This window comes from Salvia splendens, chromosome 19 (assembly GCF_004379255.2).
Source record: "Salvia splendens isolate huo1 chromosome 19, SspV2, whole genome shotgun sequence".
NCBI classification, from domain to species: Eukaryota; Viridiplantae; Streptophyta; class Magnoliopsida; order Lamiales; family Lamiaceae; genus Salvia; species Salvia splendens.
In genome coordinates this window covers 22435402-22461312 of record NC_056050.1, presented here as the reverse complement: position 1 = coordinate 22461312, position 25911 = coordinate 22435402, and the positions used below count along the sequence as shown (strand labels likewise).

The following is a 25911-nucleotide window of genomic DNA, read 5'->3' as shown; positions in this document are numbered from 1 at the left end:
ACAAGCATAATTTTTTCTCATAAAAAAATTAGTTATCGCCGCTGCTATAAGAGAAATCCAAATCAACCATTTTTCAATCCATTAATAAACCCTCACCATCACATCACAATCACATGGCTTCGTCTTGATTTCATTTTCCGCACACACATTGTATACCAACAATCATGCTTTGTTTCTAGTGTTTTCTTATTTCCAACACCCAACACCACATGCAGATGCAGATGCAGCTCTCTCTCTCTCTCTGCATTTTCTATTCGCTCAGAACTTTGGCTTTTTTTTTTGCTCTTCGAAGAGACTCTTCCAGATCTACAGTGAACCAATATTATTCTTCAATCAGAGAAACTAGCCGTCAGATTTTATTCATAAAGGTCAGCTTTATTCAGCTCTTTGATTTGTATCCCCATGTGGTTTCGTGAATTTTTATCATAATTTTGATTGTTAAGTTGTAACTGCATGTTCTTCATCATTATCGTCGAGTCAGTCAATGCTCCTCTACTCATCTGCTTCTGCTTGTTTTCGAAAATTTCAACTGCAATTGGGTGGAATTTTGTTTGATTAAGCACAGTGGATCAATGAAATTGAATTGCAACTCTGGTCTTCAAAATGTTTAGTTGAGGATTGATGGGGTGCGTACTAACCAAGCCCAACAGCAATGACGGCCCATCAGCCCAAAGCCCAAGGAAGAGTATGAGTTCGGCATTACCAAAGAGTTCGGCCTCAGCCTACAGCTCGGTAAAAGCCAACCAATCAAGCTCTGCTCTCAGATCGGCAACCAAAGCAGTTCGGTCTCAGTATTCGACCGAACAAAGAGTTCGGCCTCAGCCTACAGCTCGGTAAAAGCCAACTAATCAAGCTCTGCTCTCAGGTCGGCATCAAGCTCTACTCTCAGATCGGCAACCAAAGCAGTTCGGTCTCAGTATTCGACCGAACAAGGAGTTAGTGGACCCATACAGGATTTCCACAACTTCCAACACACCCACTACCACGTGGTGTCAACTCAGGCCACGATCGTAGGCCATGACCTACGCTACATCCACGATCTTAGGCCATGACCTCCACGACATCCACAACCATCATTAGTGGTGATGCAAGCCACGATCTTAGTTCAAGGTATAAATAGAACTTAGATCAGATAGAAGAAGGGTTAAGCTCTCTAGAGATAAAATATCATATAGCAAGTCTGTGTTGTAAGCTGTAATCCCAGAACAAGCAATACAATCTTGCCCTCCCTTCTTCCCGTGGACGTAGATTTACTTCAGTAAATCGAACCACGTAAATTCTCTGTGTCGTAGTCTTTATTCTCTACCAGCATTTACTAACATCAGAAATTCGCGGATCCATCACTGGCGCCGTCTGTGGGAACCAGAGAACAAAATTTGTGATAAAGCGAATTTTTGACCCTTTTTCCACCCCAAAAAAATGCATACCAGATCACATACTACCCGTAATACCATTCGTGAAAACCATGAGGAAGCTAGTCCAGCCCGCAGGTCCGGAAAACAGCCTCGGGAGACATCTACTTCCAGTTTTCACGATGAAGGAACAAGCCGCTCAAAAGGTCCACACACCGAGTCTTCCCAGCAGCCTGATTTGAATGAGGCTGTCAAGCTGTTCTTGGCTGAGAAGCAGGATGAGTTCTTAGCCTTCCTGCAAAAGAGCCAAGAGCCGAAGACGAAAACGGTGGATTCTCCTTCCTCATCCAGACATGAAAGTCACTACCGCAGTAGTGCCGTGTCTTCCAGGAAGAAGAATCCATCACAGGAGATCTCCATCTCCTCCATACCGAAGAGATGTCGGGTTCGCCATGTACGGAGCATTGAAGACTCTGTTCTCGGACGATATCACCCGAACTCCCCTTCCACAGAACTACCGAACTCCGTCGATGACTTATGACGGGTTGGTGGATCCTCATGACTTCCTGGGACGCTATCAGTATAACATGGCGAACCAGGGTCTCAATGAGGTCCATATGTGCAAGCTGTTCCCCGAGCTGCTTATCGGGAACGCGAGAAGGTGGTTCGATAGCCTCCCCCAAGGCAGCATTAGATCTTACCGAGATCTAATGGATGCTTTCCACAGGAGGTTCTTTCAGAAAGCGGAAGCCCGGATCACTTCGGCTCAGCTGCTTTCTATACGTCAAGGTCGCGACGAAAGGATCAGCGACTTCATGACGAGATTCCACAAGGAATGCCTACAAGTAGATGATCTCAACGATCTACTTGTCATTTCGGCATTCCAAAATGGAATCCTGCCCGGAGCTCTCTACAGAAAGCTCGTGGAATGCAGTCCGCAAACAGCTCAAGAGATGTGGGACATTGCGGACCAGTTCTCCCGTGCCGATGAGGCTGACCGTCGCAAACGGTCTTTAGACAGCTCATCCCGAGGAGACAGGAGGAAGCCCGATCATAGCGATCAGGGACATCCTCGCCGAACTCCTTTTGGCGATCAGGGACATCCTCGCCGAACTCCTTTTGAAAGGATTCAAAGGACTCCGGTGCAAGACAGATTGGGACCCCGTCTCAATCCCGAGAAGCCGCCCGCTCAGTTCGTACCGCTGAACAAGCCGAGAGCGGAAATTTTCGAACTGCACTCTGACCTGTTCGAAAAGCCAAAGCGGATGACGAAATCAGCCGCGCGCCGACCCCAGGATAACTACTGCTCCTACCATCAAGACCACGGTCACGATACCGAGGAGTGCAGAAACTTGGCTGCAGGTATCGATGTTCTTGTGAGGGCAGGGACATTGAAAAAATACCAAAGCAAGCAGTCAAAGAAGAATAAGAAGCAGAGAGGTGCGAACTGCGCTCCTCAGGATCCGAAAAGGCAGCCGGATCCCGAAGACGATGACGAGCCGCAATATGATGGAGTAATCCAGACTATTGACGCTCTCCCTGCCGGGAAGACCAAGTCGTCCCTGAAGTCAGAGCGCAGAGGCTCCAATCGAGAGGAGCCAACGCATAAAAGGCTGAAGCAGGACGAAGTGATTACGTTCTCGGATGCTGATCCCGTCCCGGCCATCTCTCCTCACCAAGACGCCATTGTCATCCAAGCCGGAGTGGCAAACAAACTGATCCACAGGGTGTTTGTGGATACAGGAGCGTCAGTCAGCATTCTTTTTAAAGAGTGCTTCGACAAACTAGAAGTGGACCCAGCTCGGCTCAGTCCGGCTCCGCTTCCCCTGAAGAGCTTCGCCCAGGAGGACACCCGCCCTGAAGGTATTATCAGCCTTCCGATCACGGTGGGGAAAGCGCCTACTAGCTCCAGTACGATGATTGAGTTTTTCGTGGTGAAAGCTCGGTCCCCGTACAACGTCATCCTGGGAAGAGACTGGCTCAACACAGTTCGGGCCATTTGCTCCACTTATCACCTCACCATCAAGATCCCTACTAAAGGAGGGATAGCGGTCATCCGAGGTGACCAAAAGAGAGCAAAGGAATGTCTGCAAATTGCGCTTAGAAGTGCCGAGCAGTCAGATCGGCACCACCAAGCATAGCAATCACAGCAGCCGGAGTCAGAGGCAATGACCGAAGTCATACCGGAGCCGAATTCAATGACAGTTCAGCTGTACGAAGACGATCCATCCAGAACGGTTAAGATCGGCTTCGCGGGAACGCCTCTACTTCGGGAAAAAACCATCCAGCTCCTCAAGGAGTATAAAGACGTCTTTGCATGGTCTCCGTTGGACATGACCGGAGTGCCCCCCGAGGTAATCACTCATCGGTTAAATATTGATCCTTCGGTCCGGCCGGTAAAACAGAAGCAAAGACTCTTTGCGGCAGAACGAAGTCAAGTCATCCATGACGAAGTCCGTCAATTATTGAAGGCGGATGTGTTATTCGAAGTGAAGTATCCTTCGTGGGTAGCCAATCCTGTCATGATCAAGAAAAAGGAAGGAGGATGGCGGATGTGCATAGATTTCACCGATCTAAATAAGCACTGTCCCAAAGATTGCTATCCCCTTCCGAACATAGATAAAAAAGTAGAAGCTTTGATAGGCTTTGAAATTTTTTGTTTTCTTGATCTATACAAAGGATACCATCAAGTTTTAATGGATGAGATTGACGCTTCAAAAACGGCCTTCATTACTGATTTCGGCATTTTCGCTTATAAAAAGATGCCATTCGGTTTAAAGAATGCCGGAGCCACTTATCAAAGGATGGTAGACAAGCTTTTTCGGCACCTGATTGGAAAGGAGGTCGAAGTGTATGTTGACGATATAGTCGTTAAAAGCAAAAGCACTTCGGAGTACGAGCACAACCTCAAGTCCACTCTCAACGTGCTCAAGAAAGCCAACCTCAAACTTAATCCCCAAAAGTGTACCTTTTTGGTAGATTCGGGAAAGTTTCTGGGTTGTTGGGTTTCAAAGGAAGGACTCAAGGCAAACCCCTCAAAAGTTCAAGTCGTTCAGAACATGGCAATGCCGAAGTCCATACATGACGTGCAAAGGCTAACCGGATGTCTAGCCGCACTGAATCGATTCCTTTCCCAAGCAGCCGAAAAGCAACTGCCGTTCTTCAAGGTGTTGAAAAAGGCACCAAAGTTCGAGTGGGGAGCCGAGCAGAAAAAGGCCTTTGACGAGCTCAAAAGTTATCTAGCCGAGCTTCCTATTCTCTCTGCTCCAACCGAAGCCGAAGTAATATTCTTATACTTAGCGGCATCGGATCAAACCATCAGCGCGGTGCTTGTACGAGAAGAAGGCCTAAAGCAGCTTCCCATCTATTTTACAAGCCGAGCATTAAGAGGTCCAGAAACCAGGTATCAACCTCTGGAAAAGATTGCTCTGGCATTAGTAAATGCAGCAAGGAGACTGCGGCCATACTTCTATGCTCACAAGGTATGCGTCTTAACTGATCTGCCACTTCGGCAAGTGTTGACCAAACCAGAAGCATCAGGCAGAATCGCCAAGTGGGCTATAGAGTTGGGAGAGCACACGATTGAATATCTACCTCGGAAAGCCATCAAGGGACAAGCCTTGGCAGATTTTCTTGCAGAAGCAAAGTTCGATCAAGCAATTCCTGTTATTGCCGAACAGAAGAATTCTGCCAATGCCGAACTAGCACAGCCCCTGGAATCCGAAGTAGAGCCGCCGGACTGCTGGAGCGGATTCGTAGATGGAGCTTCAAACAAGATGGGAAGTGGAGCTGGTATTCTACTTGTCGCTCCCGACGGACACGAGGTAACCTACTCACTTCGGTTCCTATTCCCCACTACTAATAATGAAGCCGAGTACGAAGCCCTCCTGGCCGGACTCCAGTTAGCGCAAAGTCTGCTCGTCAAATCTCTCAAAGTCCATTGTGATTCACAAGTCATAGTAAATCACATGTTGGGTACAAGTGAAGCTCGTGACGAGAGAATGAAGAAGTATTTGGACAAAGCGCAAAGCATCAGCCGAAGTTTCTCCTATTTTCGGATAATCCGCATTCCCAGAGCGGAAAATAGCCGAGCAGATACCTTAAGTAAGTTGGCCTCAGATCCGAGCTCAAAGGCGGAAGAATTAATGCATCGAAGCATTGATGAAGCCGAGGTACATTCAGTATCCAGCTCGCCGAACTGGATGACGCCGATCTTGCAGTATCTGGATCAAGGACAATTACCCGAGGATAAGAGAGAAGCTCGGAAGATCACGTGCCGAGCACTTCGGTACGAACTTCATGAAGGAGTCCTCTTTAGAAAGTCTTACCTCCAGCCGTTATTGCGGTGCGTAGGACCAGAAGAGACGGACTACATCCTCAGAGAAGTTCATGAAGGCTCGTGCGGTAGCCACATCGGAGCCAGAGCTTTAGCTAAAAAAGTTCTGAGATGGGGATATTATTGGCCAACCATGGTACAAGAGGCAGTGCAGCTCGTCAAGAAGTGTACGAAGTGCCAAATTCACGCAAATGTCCCAAGGATGCCGCAGACCGATCTATACACTATGCAGAGCCCTTGGCCTTTCATGCAATGGGGCATAGACATAGTGGGACCACTTCCTCAAGCTCCTCGGCAAATGAAATTCCTTATCGTTGCCGTGGACTACTTCACGAAGTGGGTGGAGGCTGAACCATTAGCTACGATAACGAGCTCAAAGGCATTGGACTTCGTCTGGAAGAACATAGTGTGCCGATTTGGCATACCCCACATCCTCATCTCGGATAATGGGACTCAGTTCACCGACAAGACGTTCAAGAATTGGTGCCAAGAGCTGAACATTCAACAGCGGTTCACTTCGGTCTCCCATCCCCAAGCAAACGGACAAACGGAAGTAACGAACCGGATTCTGGTGAAAGGGTTAAAAGCTCGGTTAGAACAAGCCAAAGGACAATGGGTAGAAAATCTCCCTCAAGTCCTATGGTCCTACCGAACTACACCCAAAACCTCCAACAGTGAAACTCCGTATAGTCTGGTGTACGGCACTGAAGCCGTAATTCCGGTGGAGATCGGCGTACCCAGTCCCCGAACTCTAAATTTCTCCTCAGAAATGAATGACGACGGACTGAGAGCAGAACTAGATCTCGCCGAAGAAAGAAGAGAATTGGCGTGCATAAAAGCAGCCAAGTATAAGGAGCAAGTAGCCCGGTATTATAACCAAAGGGTGAAAAAGCTTCAATTTCAAGTGGGAGATCTCGTCTTGAGAAACAACGAAGTAAGCCGAGCAGAAAAGCTGGGCAAACTCGAACCCACATGGGAGGGTCCATATCGGGTGTCAGAAGTCCTCGGCAAAGGGTCTTATAAATTGACTCACATGTCAGGAGAACAAGTACCCCGAACATGGCACGTCTCCAACCTCAAGAAGTTCCACTTGTAAGAGACAAAAGTCCGGTCAGTCCGTCTCGTGTCTAGTTCGGTCATAGGGGTATATGTTTTTATTTGTTTGTTTCTTACTTGTACCTTTTACTTGTCTTTTTTTTAAAAAAAAAAAAAAAAAAAAAGTTTAAAGTTTTTTTTCTTTCATCTTTTTCATTTTTTCTCTCTGTGTTTTGTCTCTATGTGCTTGTCGTCTCTTACAAATGGTACCAAGGTATATCGTTCTTTAAAGACTGATCCCCTTTTTAGATCGATTATTAAAGACTATTGTGAGTCCAAGCTTCTAAGGAGGATACAAGACCACAATTCAGCTTAACAAGCAGTCCGTCTGAAACGAACTGCAACAAGCCAACGACTGTGAGTCCAAGCTTCCAAGGAGGATACAAGACCACAATTCAGCTTAACAAGCACTTCGTCTGAAACGAACTGCAATAAGCCAACGATTGTGAGTCCAAGCTTCTCAGGAAGATACAAGACCACAATTCGGCTTAAGAAATAAGCACTTCGTCTGAAACGAACTGCAATAAGGGAAAGTCCGATCCACGCGATAAACCTCGCCGAATTAGGACGACCAAGTTCGGTCAAAGAAGTTTACCTCATAAGACCGAGGACGACCTTGTCTAGTCAAAGAGGTTTACTGCATAAGACCACTTCGGTTAACTGGGAAAGTCCGATCCACGCGATAAAACTCGCCGAATTAGGACAAGGGAAAGTTCGATCCCGGCGACAAAAATCGCCAAATTAGAACACAAGCTTAGTCCGGTCAAAGATGTTTATTTCATCAGACCAAAGACGAGTCCGGTCAAAGATGTTTATTTCATCAGACCAAAGACGAGTCCGGTCAAAGATGTTTATTTCATCAGACCAAAGACGAGTCCGGTCAAAGATGTTTATTTCATCAAACCAAAGACGAGTCCGGTCAAAGATGTTTATTTCATCAGACCAAGGACCAAATCCGGTCAAAGATGTTTACTTCATAAGACCAAGGACCAAGTCCGGTCAAAGAAGTTTACTTCATAAGACCGAGGACAAGTACGATGAAATTTTTTCGCTAAGCTGTAAATACACAGTGTTAGAAGCGAAAACAAAATTTCATTTATTAAATCTCGTTCGGCAGACAATTCAGCTCCCCTACGAGAAGGCATTACGCCATTACAAAGGACTATTCTACTGTCCTCGGTTGCTAAAGTTAAGCCACCTATCTGCAAAATCCTCTGGAAGCCGAGTTCGGTTGTTCCGAGCAGATGAAGAATAAGCAGGTCGACGAGATGCTATCCTCGACCCAACACCTCTTCCGCGAGCCCCAGAAGCTCTAACCCCTCGGCGATGAAGAGTCTCTGCAATAAGCATCTGCTGATCTTGCTCGCTCATAGTCACAACTCCTCGGCGAATTTCAGTCCGTCCCTGTCTTGACGATTCCGGTTGCTCCTGAGCCCGTTCTCGTCTTGACGTTTCCGGCTGTTCCGGAGTTCGTTGTTGACTTGGAGTAGGATTTTGAACAAGGGAACCAGAGGCTTGATCTGGAGTGCGAGCATCTGTTGGCGGGAAATGCCTAAGGAATCTCTCGACTGAGGGACGCCGGGAAAGAATGATGTCGTACCGAGAAGCCCAGCGCCGTAATGATTTCACAACTTGTTGGCAAGCCGAGCTCTCCAGCGCATTGTTCCTCCGGAGTACATGATATTCCTCCCACAGTTCGTCAACTCGACTCTGAACATCTGATATGGTCACTCCCCCGCGCACACGGATGTAATCCTCGTACGCAGTCCTCTCAGCAATGGTCGTATTCAGCTCGGCCTCCAGATCCTTCTTATCGGACTCTAAGTCCTTATTATCGGCCTCCAGCTTCACTAAACGAGCCAGAAGCTCGTCATTCTTCGTCTGATCGGCTATAGCTCTTTTCTCAGCTTCGTCTAAAGCCGAAGAGTACAGCCGTTTCCAGTGAAGTATCTCCATCTCCTTGAGTACAAAGCAGCTATATTAGTTCGGCAGCTGTACCGAGCAGATAGTAAAATACAACAGGAATAAAGGCGAGTACGAAAAGCTATACGAAGACAAGTGTAGAGAATTTTTCATTCACAAGGAAAATTTTTTACACTAGGAGGGCTTCAAGGCCATTTTACAAGGAAGAAACTAGACTAAGAGAAGGGAGACGAAATCATACTCCGCCAGCTTCGTCTCCGGCTCCTCGGTCTGGTTCAGCTTCTTTCTCCTGAGCTACCTCAGCCTCGGCCTCGCATCCTGCCGGCCTCGCCTCCGCCTCCTGATCGGCTTCCTTCTCCGGATGCCCGGCCCGCTCGACTTCGGCCTCCAGCTCCAGCGGCTCGACCTCACCCTCTCCGTTGTAAGTCGAAGCGGGTGAAACGGGTCCCACGGAGGCAAAGATAGCCTCCAGGTTCTCGTCCCGATCAGCTCGACAACTCCGGACTCGGTCTGCAGAAAGCAGGACCGAGGATGAAGCGAGCTCCTCAAGGAGCGGTAGATTCTGAAGCCGAGCTGCTATCTCTCGGCTGTACAAAGGCAGCACGACGTCGGCCCCCTGCTCGCCCTTATCGGTAATTAGCCTTACCAGACTACCGACAAAGGCCGAGAACTGGCTGCTCAAAAAGAGTTTCTCCGTGTAAACACGGAGAGCCTCCCCCTGGGCAGCCACGGCGGCAGCCTCCTTCTGAGCCTCCCGGTGCTTCGTCTGCTCTTGCAGGATGATGAGCTGGTTTTTGGCTGACCGGGCTTCATCCTGAGCCGAGATCCTAGCAGCTCGGGCCCTCTCAAATTTGGCCTCAGCCTGTTCGGCCAGACTACGAGCAAGATGCAACTTCTTCTGCATCTCCTCGTAGTCGTGGGATGCTTTGGAGAGCTCCACGGAGACGAGCTTGGCTCTCTGAAGATGAACAAGGAAAAAACTCAACAGAATGGCCATCAAAAAATGTGGAAAAGAAGCCAAGTCAGAAAGCTTACCTCCACAAAATTCGTCGGCCATTGAAAAGGCTCAGGGACGTGTTCCGGGATGTCTGCAACCACCTCGGAGATGACCAGGTCTTTCCCCGGCACTCTTGGGGACTCATGAGATTTCCCCTTCCCTTTAGCCGAACACGGCTCCGGCTCTTTCGGATCCGAAGAAGAGGTTTTTTGCCTCTTCGGATTCTTCTCGGCTTCAGACGCCGAGCGAGGGGCTCTCTGCCTCTCCGGCTCCACAAGCTCGGAGGACTTTCGGATAGCCTTATTCAACATGTACACTGCCAAAAAGCAAGAAAGCCAGGTTAGTTTTCTTCGTTAAAGCAGTAGAGCATAAAGATAAAGAGAAATCCTCACCCTCGGCCTCTTCGTCCGAAGACGAGATGTCGAACACGACGTCGCCCTTGACGAGCTCAGACTCCGTGTATTGTTTCCTAACTATGGGAATCTTGTTGAGCTCGCCATCGAGCTCGTCCAACGGTTCAGGCCGAGGATGACGGATAACGGACTTCGGCCCTCTCCAGGGAAAACTAGGAGCCGCGGTCCTATCATAGTAGAAGAAGCGGTTTTGCCACTTCGGCCACTTCGTTTTACAAAAGGCCCTAAAGGGCTGTACAGGGATCAAGTAAAACCAAGACCCCTTCCTCTTAAATTGAAAGAATTTAAGGATCGCCTTCAAAGACAAATCCCTTCCTAACGTACGGAGTTCGGCAGCGAAGGCCGACAAGTGCCTCCAAGAGTTCGGAGTCACCTGGCCTAAAGGAAGCTGAAAAAAATCTAGTAAATCTATAAAGGCAGAAGGGAGGGGGAAACGAAGCCCGCATTCTAAGCAGGCCTCGTACACGGTGGCGTAACCCTCCGGCGGGGAGTCAGCCCTATGATCACCGTCAGGTACCACCACCTTCCCCCCAGGAAAAAAGTATTTTTCGGGTAGGGATATCACAGTATCCTTACTCAAAATACTATGGAAATACTCTACGGTCTTCTCCCCGGACTCTTTCCGGCCAGAAGACCCCTTACCGCCTCTCCTACCGCTACCCGACTCCGAAGAAGAAGAAGAAGACATTTTTCTTACTTTTTGAAGGTGAAGAAAGTCTGAAGAAATTCTTGAAAGCGGAGAGAGAATTTTCGCAAAAAAGAGAGAGTGCAGAAGAAGCAGTCGCAAAAGTGCTTCAATGATGAAGAAAGGAGGTATTTATCAGATTCGGCGAAGATTTCAAAATCGTCGCACCGTTTCGAATCCCACCTTTTCAGGATTCAACGGCCGGATTTTACTGTCGCATTTAATGCAAGGCACGTCCCCTGACATCAGCCTCCCCCTTGCCTTTATCCAGAATGCCGAAGTGACTCACTTCGCCGAAGTGATTCACTTCGCCCTTCGGGGGGGGTAGTGATGGGGTGCGTACTAACCAAGCCCAACAGCAATGACGGCCCATCAGCCCAAAGCCCAAGGAAGAGTATGAGTTCGGCATTACCAAAGAGTTCGGCCTCAGCCTACAGCTCGGTAAAAGCCAACCAATCAAGCTCTGCTCTCAGATCGGCAACCAAAGCAGTTCGGTCTCAGTATTCGACCGAACAAAGAGTTCGGCCTCAGCCTACAGCTCGGTAAAAGCCAACTAATCAAGCTCTGCTCTCAGGTCGGCATCAAGCTCTACTCTCAGATCGGCAACCAAAGCAGTTCGGTCTCAGTATTCGACCGAACAAGGAGTTAGTGGACCCATACAGGATTTCCACAACTTCCAACACACCCACTACCACGTGGTGTCAACTCAGGCCACGATCGTAGGCCATGACCTACGCTACATCCACGATCTTAGGCCATGACCTCCACGACATCCACAACCATCATTAGTGGTGATGCAAGCCACGATCTTAGTTCAAGGTATAAATAGAACTTAGATCAGATAGAAGAAGGGTTAAGCTCTCTAGAGATAAAATATCATATAGCAAGTCTGTGTTGTAAGCTGTAATCCCAGAACAAGCAATACAATCTTGCCCTCCCTTCTTCCCGTGGACGTAGATTTACTTCAGTAAATCGAACCACGTAAATTCTCTGTGTCGTAGTCTTTATTCTCTACCAGCATTTACTAACATCAGAAATTCGCGGATCCATCAAGGATCAAATCCCATGAGTATAGTTGTTCAACTTAATTACAAAGTTTGATGAACAACAATCACAAAAATCAAACAAAAATATATTGACTGTTTATGTTTCCAGGCACTTTACCTCAAATTCAATAGTGCATATTTGGTTGTTCATTAGTAGAATATACTGGTACTTTTGCGCTTTACAGCTCATAAACTGCTTGTTTAATACTCTCCCTCTCTGTGTTTCTTTTTCAGGTTATAGTTGTAATTGATGCTATATTGAAGAATCTCACAATCAACACAGACTTCACTCTGATCCATCTCAAATCGACGATAACGTTGCAGACATCAGCTCATGTTGCATTAGTGAACTAACTTAGGCACTGATGCCTTTGCCTGTCTTGGTTTGAAAATTTTGTAATCTTAAATGGTAGAAGAAACTATGGGTTGCGCTATTGAGACCGGCGAGTCAGAAGAGATGGACATAGTCCTCTCTTCGATGTGGCCGGAGGACATGAATGAAGCTGGGAGGCAGTTCAATGTGGAGAGGCCAGGAGTGGATAAAGACATGCTGGAGGAGGTGATCATCAAGAGGGAGCCTGACATAGTTGATTTCAAGCGTCTCATGGAACTCGCTAGCTACACTGAAAAGGGGAACTGGCAGCTGGCTAACTTGGTGAGGAATTGGGAATACAAGCAGGAGAACGCTGTGCGCCTCCTGAGGGAGGAGCTCGACCCTCAGCAGGCAGCAGCGACAAGTCGAGCTCAAGAAGCTGGAGATATTGGAGGAACATCGGTTTGAAAGAGATGGGTATGGTGACAACAAGCGTCCCATCTCCATTCTTGATGAGAATCTCAAGTACTTGTATCAAGATGCTCCGAGGAGGAAGCGTGACACTGTCTTCCAAGATGAGAAAATAAGCGTAGATGCTGAATATGACAGTGTGGTTTACTGGAAGCAACATGCTATGAATCTAGAGAAACTCCTAGAGAAACTAAGCGTAGATGCTGAATATGACAGTGTGGTTTACTGGAAGCAACATGCTATGAATCTAGAGAAACTCCTAGAGGCTAGTCTTAGACGAGAGCAAGTGTTGATGGGGAAATTGCAGGAGAGTATTGAGAAACTGGAAAAGCAGTCGACCCCCGTTGAGGAACTGTCACAGGTTTTGAATAGAGCAGATAATTTCTTGCATTTCGTCTTGCAGAATGCTCCAGTTGTCATAGGTCATCAGGTATACTATCCACATATTTTCTATTTGTCTTATTTCCTTACTTCATCATTGGGTAAGCACAATTAACTTTGTAAGGTAACATATCTAGTGCTAGGAATTCATTTATCATGTATTTACAAACTTCTGATTTTACATTAGCAGCTAATGGTTTTCTCAAAGTGACTGACAAAGTGCTCCACATATTCCAGGATAAAGAACTGCGCTACCGGTTCATCTTTAACCATTTCCCCAGTTTGCGTGAGGAGGTAAATTGGCAATATCTTACAGTCTCTTGAACTGACTGTGAATCAAAGTTCATCTTTTGTTCTAAAATTTTCATGTGGTGTTGCGTATTTTCCTGAATCAACTGCTAGAATGATTCCTCAGAGTAACGAATTTTACAGGACATCATAGGCAAAACAGATGTTGAGATCTTCACCGGCTCTGGTGTAAAAGAATCCCAAGACTTCAAACAAGAAGTGCTGGAAAGAGGATTACCTGCAAAGAGAGAAATCACATTTGAAACTGAGCTGTTTGGATCAAAAACCTTCTTAATCTACGTATAACCGGTTTTCAGCAAGGCTGGAGAGACAATTGGTGTAAATTATATGGGAATGGAAGTGACTGATCAGGTCAGTTCCATTCTTTACCCTTTTCCTTCACTTAACCTGTTTATATATCTATCATACCAAAACATTTTGTTCTGCTAATTTATCTTTCTTGATGTATTGCAGGTGCGGAAAAGAGAAAAGATGGCAAAGATTAGAGAAGAGATGGCTGTACAAAAAGCTAAGGAGACGGAGCTCAACAAGACAATCCATATCACAGGTTAACCAAATTTTAGCCAATAAAGTCAAGAATCGGCTGTAGATATAGTGTTAACTAATTTTCTCTTGGTAACACTCTTGCAGAGGAATCAATGCGTGCGAAAGAAATGCTGGCTACCATGTCTCACGAGATAAGATCTCCTCTATCCGGTGTCGTAAGCATGGCTGAGATTCTTTCCAATACTAAGCTCGATAAAGAGCAGCGACAGCAGGTGAACGTGATGATGTCTTCTGGTGATTTGGTTCTTCGAATAATCAATGACATCCTTGATCTTTCTAAGGTTGAGTCAGGTGGGAGTTTACATCTTTTCTCATCGAATTCATCTTTGTTTCATCGTCTAAATTAAGATATGGAACTAAACTTAAGAATCTCACCACTTTATTTTTTAGGAGTTATGAAACTGGAAGCTGCAAAATTTAGACCAAGAGAGGTAGTTAAACACGTGTTGCAGACAGCAGCTGCATCGCTACAAAAATTACTAACCTTAGAAGGAAATGTAGCAGATGATGTTCCTGTGGAGGTAAACAGGTTGATATGATTCTAATGGTATTCAAGAGCGAACGGATTAATTTGTAGACTGGATTATATTAATGGAAACTGCCTATTTTTCAGGTGATCGGAGATGTTCTAAGGATTCGCCAGATTCTAACAAACTTGGTCAGGTGCTTACAGGACTTTCTCATACATGGATATTATATGCACGCAGTTTATGCTATAACAATATTGATACTTGAATCATATATGAAAAAGTTTTTTCAAGAATAAGATGTATAGTTAAATCTAAAGCTCACTTTCTAAACTTTTATGGACTTACTGACTCAGAGACCTTATGTCATCTCAATGCAAAAGTACTTAGATTTTCAGTTTTGAGTTATGCATGCTATATTTGTACTAGTGATTATCAATCTGCTATATTGCACCATAGATCAGCTGATTTATGTTTAAAGATATCCGTGTTTTAATGTTTAACAGCAATGCCATCAAATTCCCTCGCGAGGGCAAGGTTGGGATAAAGCTTTATGTAGTGCCAGAGCCGCACAATTTAAGCAAACAAAAGTCTTGGAAAGCTCCTGCAGATCAGTCCTCTGATTCAGCAAGCACAAGAAAAGACTTATCTGTGAGTCGAAGCCAGGGAGGCAATCATCGATGTCATGAGGGAGAAAGTATTGGTGATAAAAATGAATTAAAAAACACGCTGAACGATCAAGAGAGAGATGAGACACCAATGGAAGAAGACAAAGCTAGCCATTCTAATCCCCAAGAATCAGTAGTGTGGATTCGCTGTGATGTTTATGACACAGGGATCGGAATACCAGGTATCTGCTCAAATTCATGGGTTTTTTTTGCTTCCCTTTTCGAACTCATTTGATGGGAACTGAATATGATAATCGCCTCTGTTGATCCTTATATGACAGAACATGCGATTCCCACTCTGTTCAAGAAATACACGCAAGCAGGTGCAGATACTGCTAGAAAGTACGGTGGGACAGGATTAGGACTTGCTATCTGTAAACAATTGGTGAGTTATCATCACCTTGAAATTTGGATCGAGTTTCTCCTTCTCAAGAAGTTGATCTTCCTTGGACATAATGACTAGACTAACATGCTTTCTAGATGGTAGCTGAATTTTCATCTACTTTTCTGCTGCTTCTACTTGTTTATTTCAAAATCTACGTTTAACACATTTTTGTTTTGTGAATAGGTTGAGCTCATGGGTGGTCAACTAACTGTATCAAGCGTAGAAGACAAAGGGTCTACTTTCATGTTTATACTACCCTATAAAGATTCAGCAGTCACTGATAGTTCAGACGAGCTCTCGGATATGGATAACCAAGAGGTCTCAGATGATGAAGACTTACATGCAGGAAGTTTTCTGTTTGAACCGCGCACTTTGGGTTCTTTACTTTCGTCTCAAAGTTCCGGAAGGATCCAAAAGCTCTCACCAATCACCTATGGCGTTGATCCCACACAGAATTACGATGGTTTGTTGGAAGATTCTTCGTCACCCTCTAGTAGCATTACATGTCAGGAGATGAGTTCAGAGGAAGATGCGTATTTAGCTGCCATGGACACATCTTCTGAAGTTGATGCTTCACCGAACCAGAGCTTAAATTCGGATAACTTAGATTCAGCTGAAAAGAATGAACAGACACACTGCTGTAGTGAAATATCCCAGCCGAGCATTACCCAAGAAAGATGTCAAACTGAGGGAAGTTCCGAGTGTTCTTCCAGAAAGAGCAATGAAGGTCAAAAGGCTGAGGTCAAACCGAAGATCCTTCTCGTGGAAGATAACAAGATCAACGTGATTGTTGCCACGTCAATGATGAAGCAGTTGGGCCACAACATAGATATTGTCAACAACGGAGCAGAAGCTGTGCGTGCAGTCCAATGCAAGGATTACGATCTCATTCTAATGGTATGCCTAAAACTATAGCAATAAGTACAAAATTGCAACACGGTTCTGGTCCTTTTTTTTGTGATAATTAATAAATGTTAATATCACAGGATGTATGCATGCCAGTGATGGATGGGCTTCAAGCCACAAGATTGATACGATCTTTTGAGGAAACGGGTAGTTGGGACGATGCAGTGAAAGCAGGAGTCGAGCTGCAGTTACCACCCCAACATTCTTCCACAAAATTTCAACAGGAAATACCAAGAAAGAGGACACCAATCATTGCAGTAAGCACTTGGTTTTCTTGTACTTTTATTTTTCGTCGATCAAATGCTCTAAAATCTATTGATCTTCTGCAGATGACAGCAAATGCATTATCAGAGAGTGCTGATGATTGTTTTGCTAATGGTATGGATTCATTTGTATCAAAGCCGGTTAATTTCCAGAACTTAAAACAGTGTTTGCAGCAATATATACCAGAGTAGTAATAGTAGTAGTAGTCGTAATAGCAGCTGTATATGGTAAGCATCATGTATAGAAAAGAAATGAGTTAGGAAGTTTTGACATCAATGTATAGCATCTGCCGCGTTTTTTTCTAGTCAATTTATCTCTGTGTATCGTCTTCGTTTTACTTGTTCACTTTGGCTCTTGTCACGACCGTCCCATTCAGATTCTTGAACTTTCATGTTGCTCCTTCTTTCGTCTAAGATGAGTCTGTTGGTGCTAAAAGCTTGCACAGCAGAGACAGTGGAAGCGAGAATTGCAAAAATATCCTTGTTGAGGACTCACATATTGAAACATAGCACGATATTTGAATATGTATTAGATTCACAATTAGCTTTAGAGGATCCCCTTGATCTTGGTAATGATCCGGTGACAAATTATGCCAATTGAGTTGTTATTGGGTTAACCTAATAGCAGCCCAACCCAATAAGGCATGATCCAAATCCAACATGTTAAGGAAATTCTCAAACCGAATACGAATCCGACCTGTTACCTTCAAACCACAACATATTAACAAGATGTTAACAACCTGAACCTGATTTACAAGATTAAAACTTGATATTGCACGATTACAACATGATATTACACGATTAAATCTGATTTACATGATAAAAACTCTTATATACACAAACATATACTACCTCCGTCCCTGAAAGTTTGTCCCATTTCCGTCTGTCCCCCAACATTTGTCTCATTTCACTTTTTACCATTTTTTGTAGTGTACCTCATATTCTACTAACTCATTCCTACTCACATTTTATTATAAAACTAATATATAAAAGTAGGACCCACAATCCACTAACTTTTTCAACTCACTTTCTATTACATTTCTTAAAACTCGTGCCGGGTCAAAGTGAGACAATATTTGAGGGACGGAGGTAATAGAATAAAAATAAAGTACTATAATTTTTTTAAAAGAATAAAAATAATTTAAATAATAATATTATTTTAAATAAGTTACCTGACCCAACCCAACCTCAAATTATCAGGTTCCATACGAGTTAACTTGATAAGGATATACACCCAATAGAGTTTTGACCAAAACCCATTAATTACATGTACTCATATCAATTTTATATGTCATATATTTTTTTAAATTGTTAACCACCCAATTTAAAATGCTACTACTCATGAGTGGGTGGCCATACAAAAAAGGTCACAAACATCACCTAGTGGCCATTTGATATCTAAGCATTTAACAACTAAAAATAATTGTGCAATTTTCCAAAGCACTTTGTACAACTGAATATGATTTTTTGTTCAAACAATAATTGAAATTAAGTGCAATACACATGTAATGCTCTATGACACAAACACAAGCATCATTACAAATTTAAAAACTCACATAAATAAATTTACAGCATTTTATAATTTAATTACTTTATACATCGATCCCAACTGAAGGTAATTATGTACTCAAACCATGAAAAAAAATTAATGTACTCAAACTAGCATCATTACAAATTTAAAAACTCACATAAATAATACTGCTATGTATGGTTTAATGTACGTAGAAATGTAGAATTTATCATATCATAAGTCAAGTTCCATCTAGTCGATACATAACAAAAGTTAAAGATATTTTCAGAAAATACTCGAAATTAAGTCAACACGAATTTGAACACATAATCAAGTCCAACACTAATTTATATGCATGCAGAATATCAGTTGTGGCAATATGTTTTCTATTCAAGCACTATGTAAAATGTTACAGGACCTCTCAAGATTGTATAGACACCATCGAAAATCCAAACTCGTTCCCCAAATTCGCTTCAATCAATACCCCTATAGATTGAATAAAAATGTAATAATTTCTGATATATTACTAGTAGATCATGTGTCCAATCAAGTATAATTGTAGAAATACTCTTTATTTCCTAGCATATGGTGGAAATCTTGACTCATCTACTTAATCACACAACATCATATATATATATATATTCATACTTAGAAAAAAAAACATATGAAAGTGGGCAAAAAAACTTTAGACCAACGGTGCAATCAAAGATAACTAAAGAGGTTACATTTTATTGTCATCTATTTGCAATGGCAGACATGCATGCTTGAATCAAGGCCCCTAATAAATCTATTTTTTAAATAAATTTTCTCCTTAGTACTTGATTTTTTTCATTGGACTTGGCTAGGTTTAGGTTTTGTTTGGGACTGTTGGTCACCATTCTTTGATATGACAGTATGCCGCACACGAGGGGGCGACAAAAGATCCCGATGAAGCTGATACCGAAGCAGGACGACCTCTACGCGTGCTTCTCGAAGCGGCGGTTCGGCCTCTTCAAGAAGGCCAGCGAGCTGAGCACGCTCTGCGGCGCGGACGTCGGCGTCCTCGTCTTCTCCCCAACAGACAACCCCTTCTCCTTCTTCTCCCCGAGCATGGACGCCGTCCTCGACCGGTTCCACAGCCCGGCCCTCAGCCACTCCGCCTTCGCCATCGACGCCCACGCGCGGGCATGCATACGCGTGCTCAACAAGCGCCTCGACAGCCTGAAGGTGGAGCTCCAGGAGTACCAGCGGCGGGTGGAGGAGGCGGATCGGGCGAGGGAGAAGGCGTGGTGGGAGGAGACGGGCGTGGAGGGGCTGGATAAGGAGAGGGTGAGGGAGTGGATGGCTTGGTTTGGGGATTTCAAAGCTAGGGTTGAAGGGAAGGTGGAGGAGATGAGTTCGAATTCGGCTTATGGCGGCGCCGCTCAATTGATGGATCCGTTTTATACTACTAGTAATTTTTCGGCGGCGGATCACTCTGGTGGCGGAGATGAGTAATTTTTCCATCTCCGAATTTGTGTTTTCCTTCCAATAATTATTTTACTATTGCTTCTGGATCATTTCTTTTAATGTTGGATTATGCATTATGTTACATAAACAATTGATCCTAGAATTTCATAAAAGAGGCGAATTACAGAGTTGGATTATGCATTGTGTTACATAAAGAATTGATCGAGGATAGGCACGAGAAGAGATTAAAAGCAACAAAATTGGATAAATTATGGAAACAAAATAGTGCTAATACATCAATTAAAAGAAACTGCATATTCACGTTAGTTTAAGATCAAAGTTTCATTCAAATTAAAGTTGTATTGGTAGACCAAAGTTCAAATGTAAGACCATTAGCAATGAAGCCAGTCCCGACGGAAATCCGACCGGCGTGCCGGAAGTCTGCGCGGGACGTCCGTCATTGTGCAAGGGAGGCATGGATACGAACATCCGTTGCGGACACCAGCGTTCCGCGGATATCTGTCGCGACGTCCGTGCGGACGTCCGCCATTGCGTTGACTCCCACGGACGTCAGCACGGACGTCCCGATTATTGCATTAATTTCTTTTTTTAATAATTCTATAAATACGTATCGTTGAACTGCATTTCATTCACACAACTTGTATTAACGGGAATCCGAAAAGTGAGAAGTCGGTTTTTTTTAACAATGTAATTTTTTTTAATAATTATGTATTTTTTTAATTAAGTATATATTTTTTAAAATAAAGTGGTTTCATTTTCCCCATATTTGTTTCTAAATTTTAATTCCGTAAATTTTTTAATTCCGTAAATTGTTTAATTTGTGAATTTTTACTGTGGGAAGCCCGTCGGGATGCCCTTGGGATGTCCGCCACTGTGCAGTGGGATGTCCGTATGACGTGGCATCCGCAGTGGGATGTTCGTATGACGTGGCAGAAGGTGTTTTTGGGATGTTCACGGGGATGTCCGCCGGGACATCCGCACCACTGCCGATGCTCTAAGACTAAAGAGAGACCACATCTTCATGCCACGTTTCACCACATGAACTCTCCACGTGTCATGGCATTCCTACCTCCATGCTAACTTCTAGATCGTGCCATATGCAGAATCAAAACCAGAAAATTACTTTCGTCTCTGAAAATTTGTCACCTATTTTCTTTTTCATCTGTTCCTAAAAATTTATCATCTTTCACTTTTACCATTTTTGGTAGTAGACCCTACATTCCACTAACTCATTCACACTCATATTTTATTATAAAATTAATATATAAAAGTATGACCCACATGCCACTAATTTTTTCAACTCACTATCTATTACATTTATTAAAACTCGTACCGGGTCAAATGGTGACGAATTTTGAGGGATGAAGGGAGTAAAAAACTGAGAAAAATAAAAAAAATCACTAAAAAGAAGAAAAGAAAACCCCAAGATTGTTCATTCCTCTCGCAAGAAATTTTGGCGACACCGATCACGCTATAAAATTATAATTTGGTTAAACGAAATGTCTCGATTAATTCAGTATTCGAGACTCTCACTCCCCAGATTCTCGTAAGTTTTTTATTTTTTCTACATTTTTCCATTAGAATTTTTGTTGTTGTTGATGCTTCTGTATTTCTATGGTTTATTTGTTTGGATTATGGATATTCTAACGTGCTAATCATCTATTTGCACATTTGTTAGAAAATGGAGCTTGAACTTTGGATTATAATTGATTGCTATGGTATTTCCTGCTTAATTTTTGTGTTTTTAGTTTATAGTAGTATAATTGTTTTTGCGGGGAGAATTGCAGTGCTTGAGTTTATCATTGTGTGATCGTGGTGTTAGCCTTCTGATGCGACAAATTTATTCTCTCGGCTTGTTTTTCCCCAAATGCGAAGTTACCAGGGGGTGAAGAAGTAGTGTTACTTGATTATTATTGAGCATATGTGGGTAGCTTCTTTCGAATGTTGAAATTGTGTGAGCGTGTAGGGAATGTTGCCAGTACTAGGCATTGAGAAAAATGAAAAGAGGAAAAAAATGTATTGGTGGCAGACACACTGAGAAATTCTAATAAATTCTGTAGGTTTTCTCATTTTTTTGGTGTTTTATTCTGTTTTTATGATAATATTATGTAGGAAGAATGGTATGTGAAAATAGTTATGGTTTGGTTGTTTGTTGGGTTGAAACAATTTCCATGATTCCTGTAGAAAATGAGATTTTAAATCGTTGTAAGACAGGTTTTGAAATATTGGACTTCCTCTGGAGAAAAATATGTAATCATTCTTTGATCGCTCCCTTACTGTACTTGCTGTAATTTTATACTCTAATTAAAGCAAGAAACAAGTTTATTGTCTTAAGAAATATGTCAAGATGTGCATTGTGTGCTTTGGTAGAAGATATTTCATGGTTCTTTCAACATATCACACCTATATTCAAGATAGGAAATGTAAAAAGCTTCTCAAATGTGGCAATTGCTTGGTTTGGGTGTCTATGCGGAACAAAAGGTCTTAAGATTTTAATGAGAAGGGTAGAAATTCTTGCAGTATGGTTTTCTCACTCAGTGGCAGATGATAAAGTGATTGTTTGATTGTAACCTTGTGTCCTTACTCTTTTTGTTTATGGTCTTTTGTTCCTTTCCAGATTATTCTTGACCTCTTGTCTCTTAAATGCTTCTCTATTTTCCGCACATCTTCGATACTCTTGTGTAAATAATTCTTGTTATTCTACTTACTGCGTTACCACAAAACAGTATAGCCGCATCACCAAATGGGCGTTTTTTCTCTACCGGTCCTGATAAACCTACGAGCCCTAATGGTTATGTAAAACCTAATAAAATTGAGGAAGCGGAGACAGTCGAAGTCCCTCCTCCTCCAACAGAGAAGGTAGGTCTTTGGTTATTGAAGAGAATCTCATGTTTTAATATATTTATCTAGGTGACTCATTATGTTTTGCTGTATTTTTTTATTTTGTATTTCAGTTGCTTGTGCTTGGGGGAAATGGATTTGTTGGTTCTAATGTCTGCAAGGAAGCTTTGAATCGTGGTTTGACTGTCGCTAGCCTCAGCAGGTATTCTACTGTGAATTTAAGAACAAATTTTTGGTCAATCTGGTTGTAAATGTGTGATTGTCTACCACTTGCTTTACTTTCAGAGTTATGGAATTCAATCATCATTTGCATGTTTATTTCATGTTACTCGGGGGATAATTCCTTCATACATGTTGCAGTATGAAGTTGCAATCCTATTTCTCTCTTTGAGTTATAAAATTTGGGCTCCCTGATGAACATCTTCCTGAAGTTGGAAGTTAAGAACTTAACAACTTGAATATTTTTCCTATAATGCACTCTTGTTATTTTCCCTGGCTTATGGGTATACCTAACCGGGTCCAGAAAATGCTAGTTTATATTTATGAAGATAAAATTAGCTTGGAAGAGGTACCTCTGTGTTATCAAACGTCATTTCATATTTTGCCTCAGCTTAGATGTATCATTTTCTGTTCTAACTATAAGTGGTTTTGTTACATCTGTTACTCACTCCTCACAAACCATTTTTTTTTCCCATCCGCAGGTCAGGAAGACCCTCGATACAAGAATCATGGGCTAACCGAGTAATGTGGCATCAAGGTTTCATGATTGCTCTGTTGTGTTCATTTGTCTCTCCCTAATCTCCCTACTGATTAGAAGGAATTTACTCACTTGAGTTTCCTTTTCCTGTTTGAAGGTAACCTTTTTTTGACCGAATCATGGAAGGATGCACTGAAGGGAGTTACATCAATTGTGCGTTCTAATTTTACCTCACATTTTGTTTTTGTTGTAAATTATCAAAATAAACTGAAAATACAGTGTTGTATAGTATCAAGATATTAACAGTTGCACTTTCTTTAGTAGTGTTTGCATTTGTTGCACAAAATTGGATTATTGGATATGATAGTTGGGCAGAGGTCTATCTTGTGTGTAAGTGTACTAAGTTAAGCTAGGCATATCACCAGTGAACATATGAATTTTGTGATGATCAGATTACAAGATACTCCCTCTGTCCCATAGTAGATGTCACACTTTCCTTTTTAGTTTGTCCCACAAAAGATGTCACATTTCCTCTTTTGGAAAAAGTTCCTTCTCACATCAATTATAAAATTATATTTTCTCTCACCACTTAACACACAAAATAACATCTCCTAAAATCTCGTGCCATCTTCCAAGTGTGACATCTACTTTGGGACGGAGGGAGTGTTTAATATTGGTCTGGACCAATCCTCACAGTATTCTAAAGAAGTCCATCCTTCTGTGTTGTGCTTGACAAATTTTCTCTATATTTTTAATTGACTGAAAGCATGACTTGTTTCTTAAATGCATAAGGTATATGAGAACATAGAAAGTTAAGATCTTGAAACTCCATAATTGTGCTTATTAACCAATCCGATCTCCCTGTCTGATTGTCATGAGTCGGGAAGGACTGCTTAGATTATTTTATTTGAAAATTTTCCGAGGATTTTCTTTTATATTAATTTTGAGCTCATATTTCATTCTTCCAAGCTTGTGGCTGTTTAAGTCGATCATTGATGAAAGTGTTTTCCTACACAGATTTCTTGTGTTGGTGGGTTTGGTTCCAATTCACAGATGTACAAAATCAATGGAACTGCAAATATTAATGCTATTAGAGCTGCTTCAGAAGCAGGTGCTTTTATGGTTTTTTCCCTTTTCTTGTAGCAAGGCCATAGATTGTCCTCAATACTTTTGTTTTCTCTATAGGCAGGTTACCTCTCATTCTATCTGAATTTTATGGATTGAGTCCTTGTTCTAACCCCTTTTTTCTCCTTATCTGTAGGTGTAAAGAGGTTTGTATATATCTCTGCTGCTGATTTTGGCCTCGTGAATTATCTTCTCCAAGGATATTACGAAGGAAAGGTATGATCAGATGTCGTACGTGCCTACACACATGAAGTCATTGTTGATCCCAAACATGTGGAGTAGCATTTAAGAAAGAGTTTATAATGTCCCGCACTGCTTAGAAAACAAATTATTTCTTTCATGAAACAATGGCATGAAGAAAAAGACATGGTAGGTGACTGGGAGTTCTTGATAATTAGGAAGGCATGTAACAAGTAACAACCCTCCTGTTAGTTTTAAAAAAGTACCGCGTAAAGATGAATGAATATTCACTTGGAAAATTTCTTGTATATTTACTATATAGTATATCTCTGATGCCAGTATCATATGTTGTGCAGCGAGCCGCTGAGACGGAGCTACTCACCAGGTATCCATACGGAGGTGAGCCGCTGAGACTGACCTTTTCTTGGATTTTAGCGAATAATTTTGTGTAATATACCTAATCGACCTAGTTACTTTTCTAGGACATAGTAGTTATGAGCTTAAAGACTTGCTTGGTTAACCATAAATCTGAATCGAGAAATACAACACATAGTCATGCTCAACCTTATTGAAAGATCCTCTTGCTATAACAGGAGTAATATTGAGGCCGGGATTTATTCATGGAACTCGTCGTGTTGGGAGCATGAAGTTACCACTTGGTGTCATTGGTTCTCCTTTGGAGACGGTGAGGCTTAATTTTGTTTAGATTCATCTGTGGTGTGCTGTTTCTTTTTTCAGTCATTTGAAGCCGTTCCCGATTGATGAACATGCAGGTGCTCCAGTATACTAAAGCTCTGAACCAGATTCCCCTTGTTGGTCCTCTATTAACCCCGCCTGTTAGTGTCAATGCTGTGGCTAAAGTTGCCGTGAGAGCCTCGACTGACCCCGTATTCCCTCCGGGCATCGTTGATGTTTATGGGATCCAACGGTACGGCCAGCAGCAGAGATGAAACTTTCTTCTTTTTCTCCAGACTCTGTTATTTTGAGGCCTCAATAATAGAATTGCTAGTTTATTATAAGTGAGATGATGGCTCAATGTAATAAAGAGACGTTATGTAACTCCACAAATATCAAATTTTAGTATTTCTTGTTACTGGCTGAAATTCACAGCAATCATAGAAACTGACTGGCGAGGTGGATCTTGATTTCATCCTCTTACAGGTTACAACAGAACACTTGGTAGCTAAATTTGGAATAGTGAATATTTTACGCTACACATTCTAGAATTGAGGGTAGATCCCCAAACACTAAGATTAGAGAGAAATTTGAGAGAATTACTACCTTCTGTCTATAAAAAAAAATGGTAGATCCCCAAACACTAAGATTAGAGAGAAATTTGAGAGAATTACTACCTTCTGTCTATAAAAAAAAATAGACTAGTTTTACCATTTTAGATTGTCTACTAAAATTAGATTAATTCTAAACTTGGAAATTTTAAACACTACTAGCGCTACTAATAATGTGGACTTCATAATTTACTAATACCATTTCCATAATATTTTCCCTTATTATTTCTTATTTTACCAATTGTGATTGTGTCATCTTCAGTTTTG

At 42.6% G+C, this 25911-nt stretch overlaps 2 protein-coding genes and 1 pseudogene across 2 annotated transcripts; all 3 read left to right on the top strand.

Annotated features, from left to right (window-relative positions):
* The first annotated feature begins 256 nt into the window (after positions 1 to 256).
* On the top strand, positions 257 to 16917 carry LOC121778210 (annotated as a pseudogene).
* Positions 16918 to 18743: 1826 nt separating this feature from the next.
* LOC121778729 (agamous-like MADS-box protein AGL29) lies at positions 18744 to 19691 on the top strand. Its single transcript, XM_042176135.1, has 2 exons — positions 18744 to 18786; positions 18960 to 19691. Exon 2 carries the CDS (start codon positions 18961 to 18963, stop codon positions 19540 to 19542), a length of 582 nt encoding a protein of 193 aa, XP_042032069.1. The 5' UTR covers positions 18744 to 18786; position 18960; the 3' UTR covers positions 19543 to 19691.
* A 1211-nt stretch (positions 19692 to 20902) lies between these two features.
* Positions 20903 to 25451, top strand: LOC121780453 (uncharacterized protein At1g32220, chloroplastic-like). The gene is made up of 10 exons (XM_042178087.1): positions 20903 to 21061; positions 22242 to 22374; positions 22470 to 22558; positions 23058 to 23113; positions 23211 to 23266; positions 24071 to 24164; positions 24315 to 24394; positions 24715 to 24757; positions 24952 to 25043; positions 25132 to 25451. The coding sequence occupies exons 1-10, from the start codon at positions 21015 to 21017 to the stop codon at positions 25306 to 25308; spliced, it is 867 nt and encodes a 288-aa protein (XP_042034021.1). The 5' UTR covers positions 20903 to 21014; the 3' UTR covers positions 25309 to 25451.
* The last annotated feature ends 460 nt before the right edge of the window (positions 25452 to 25911 follow it).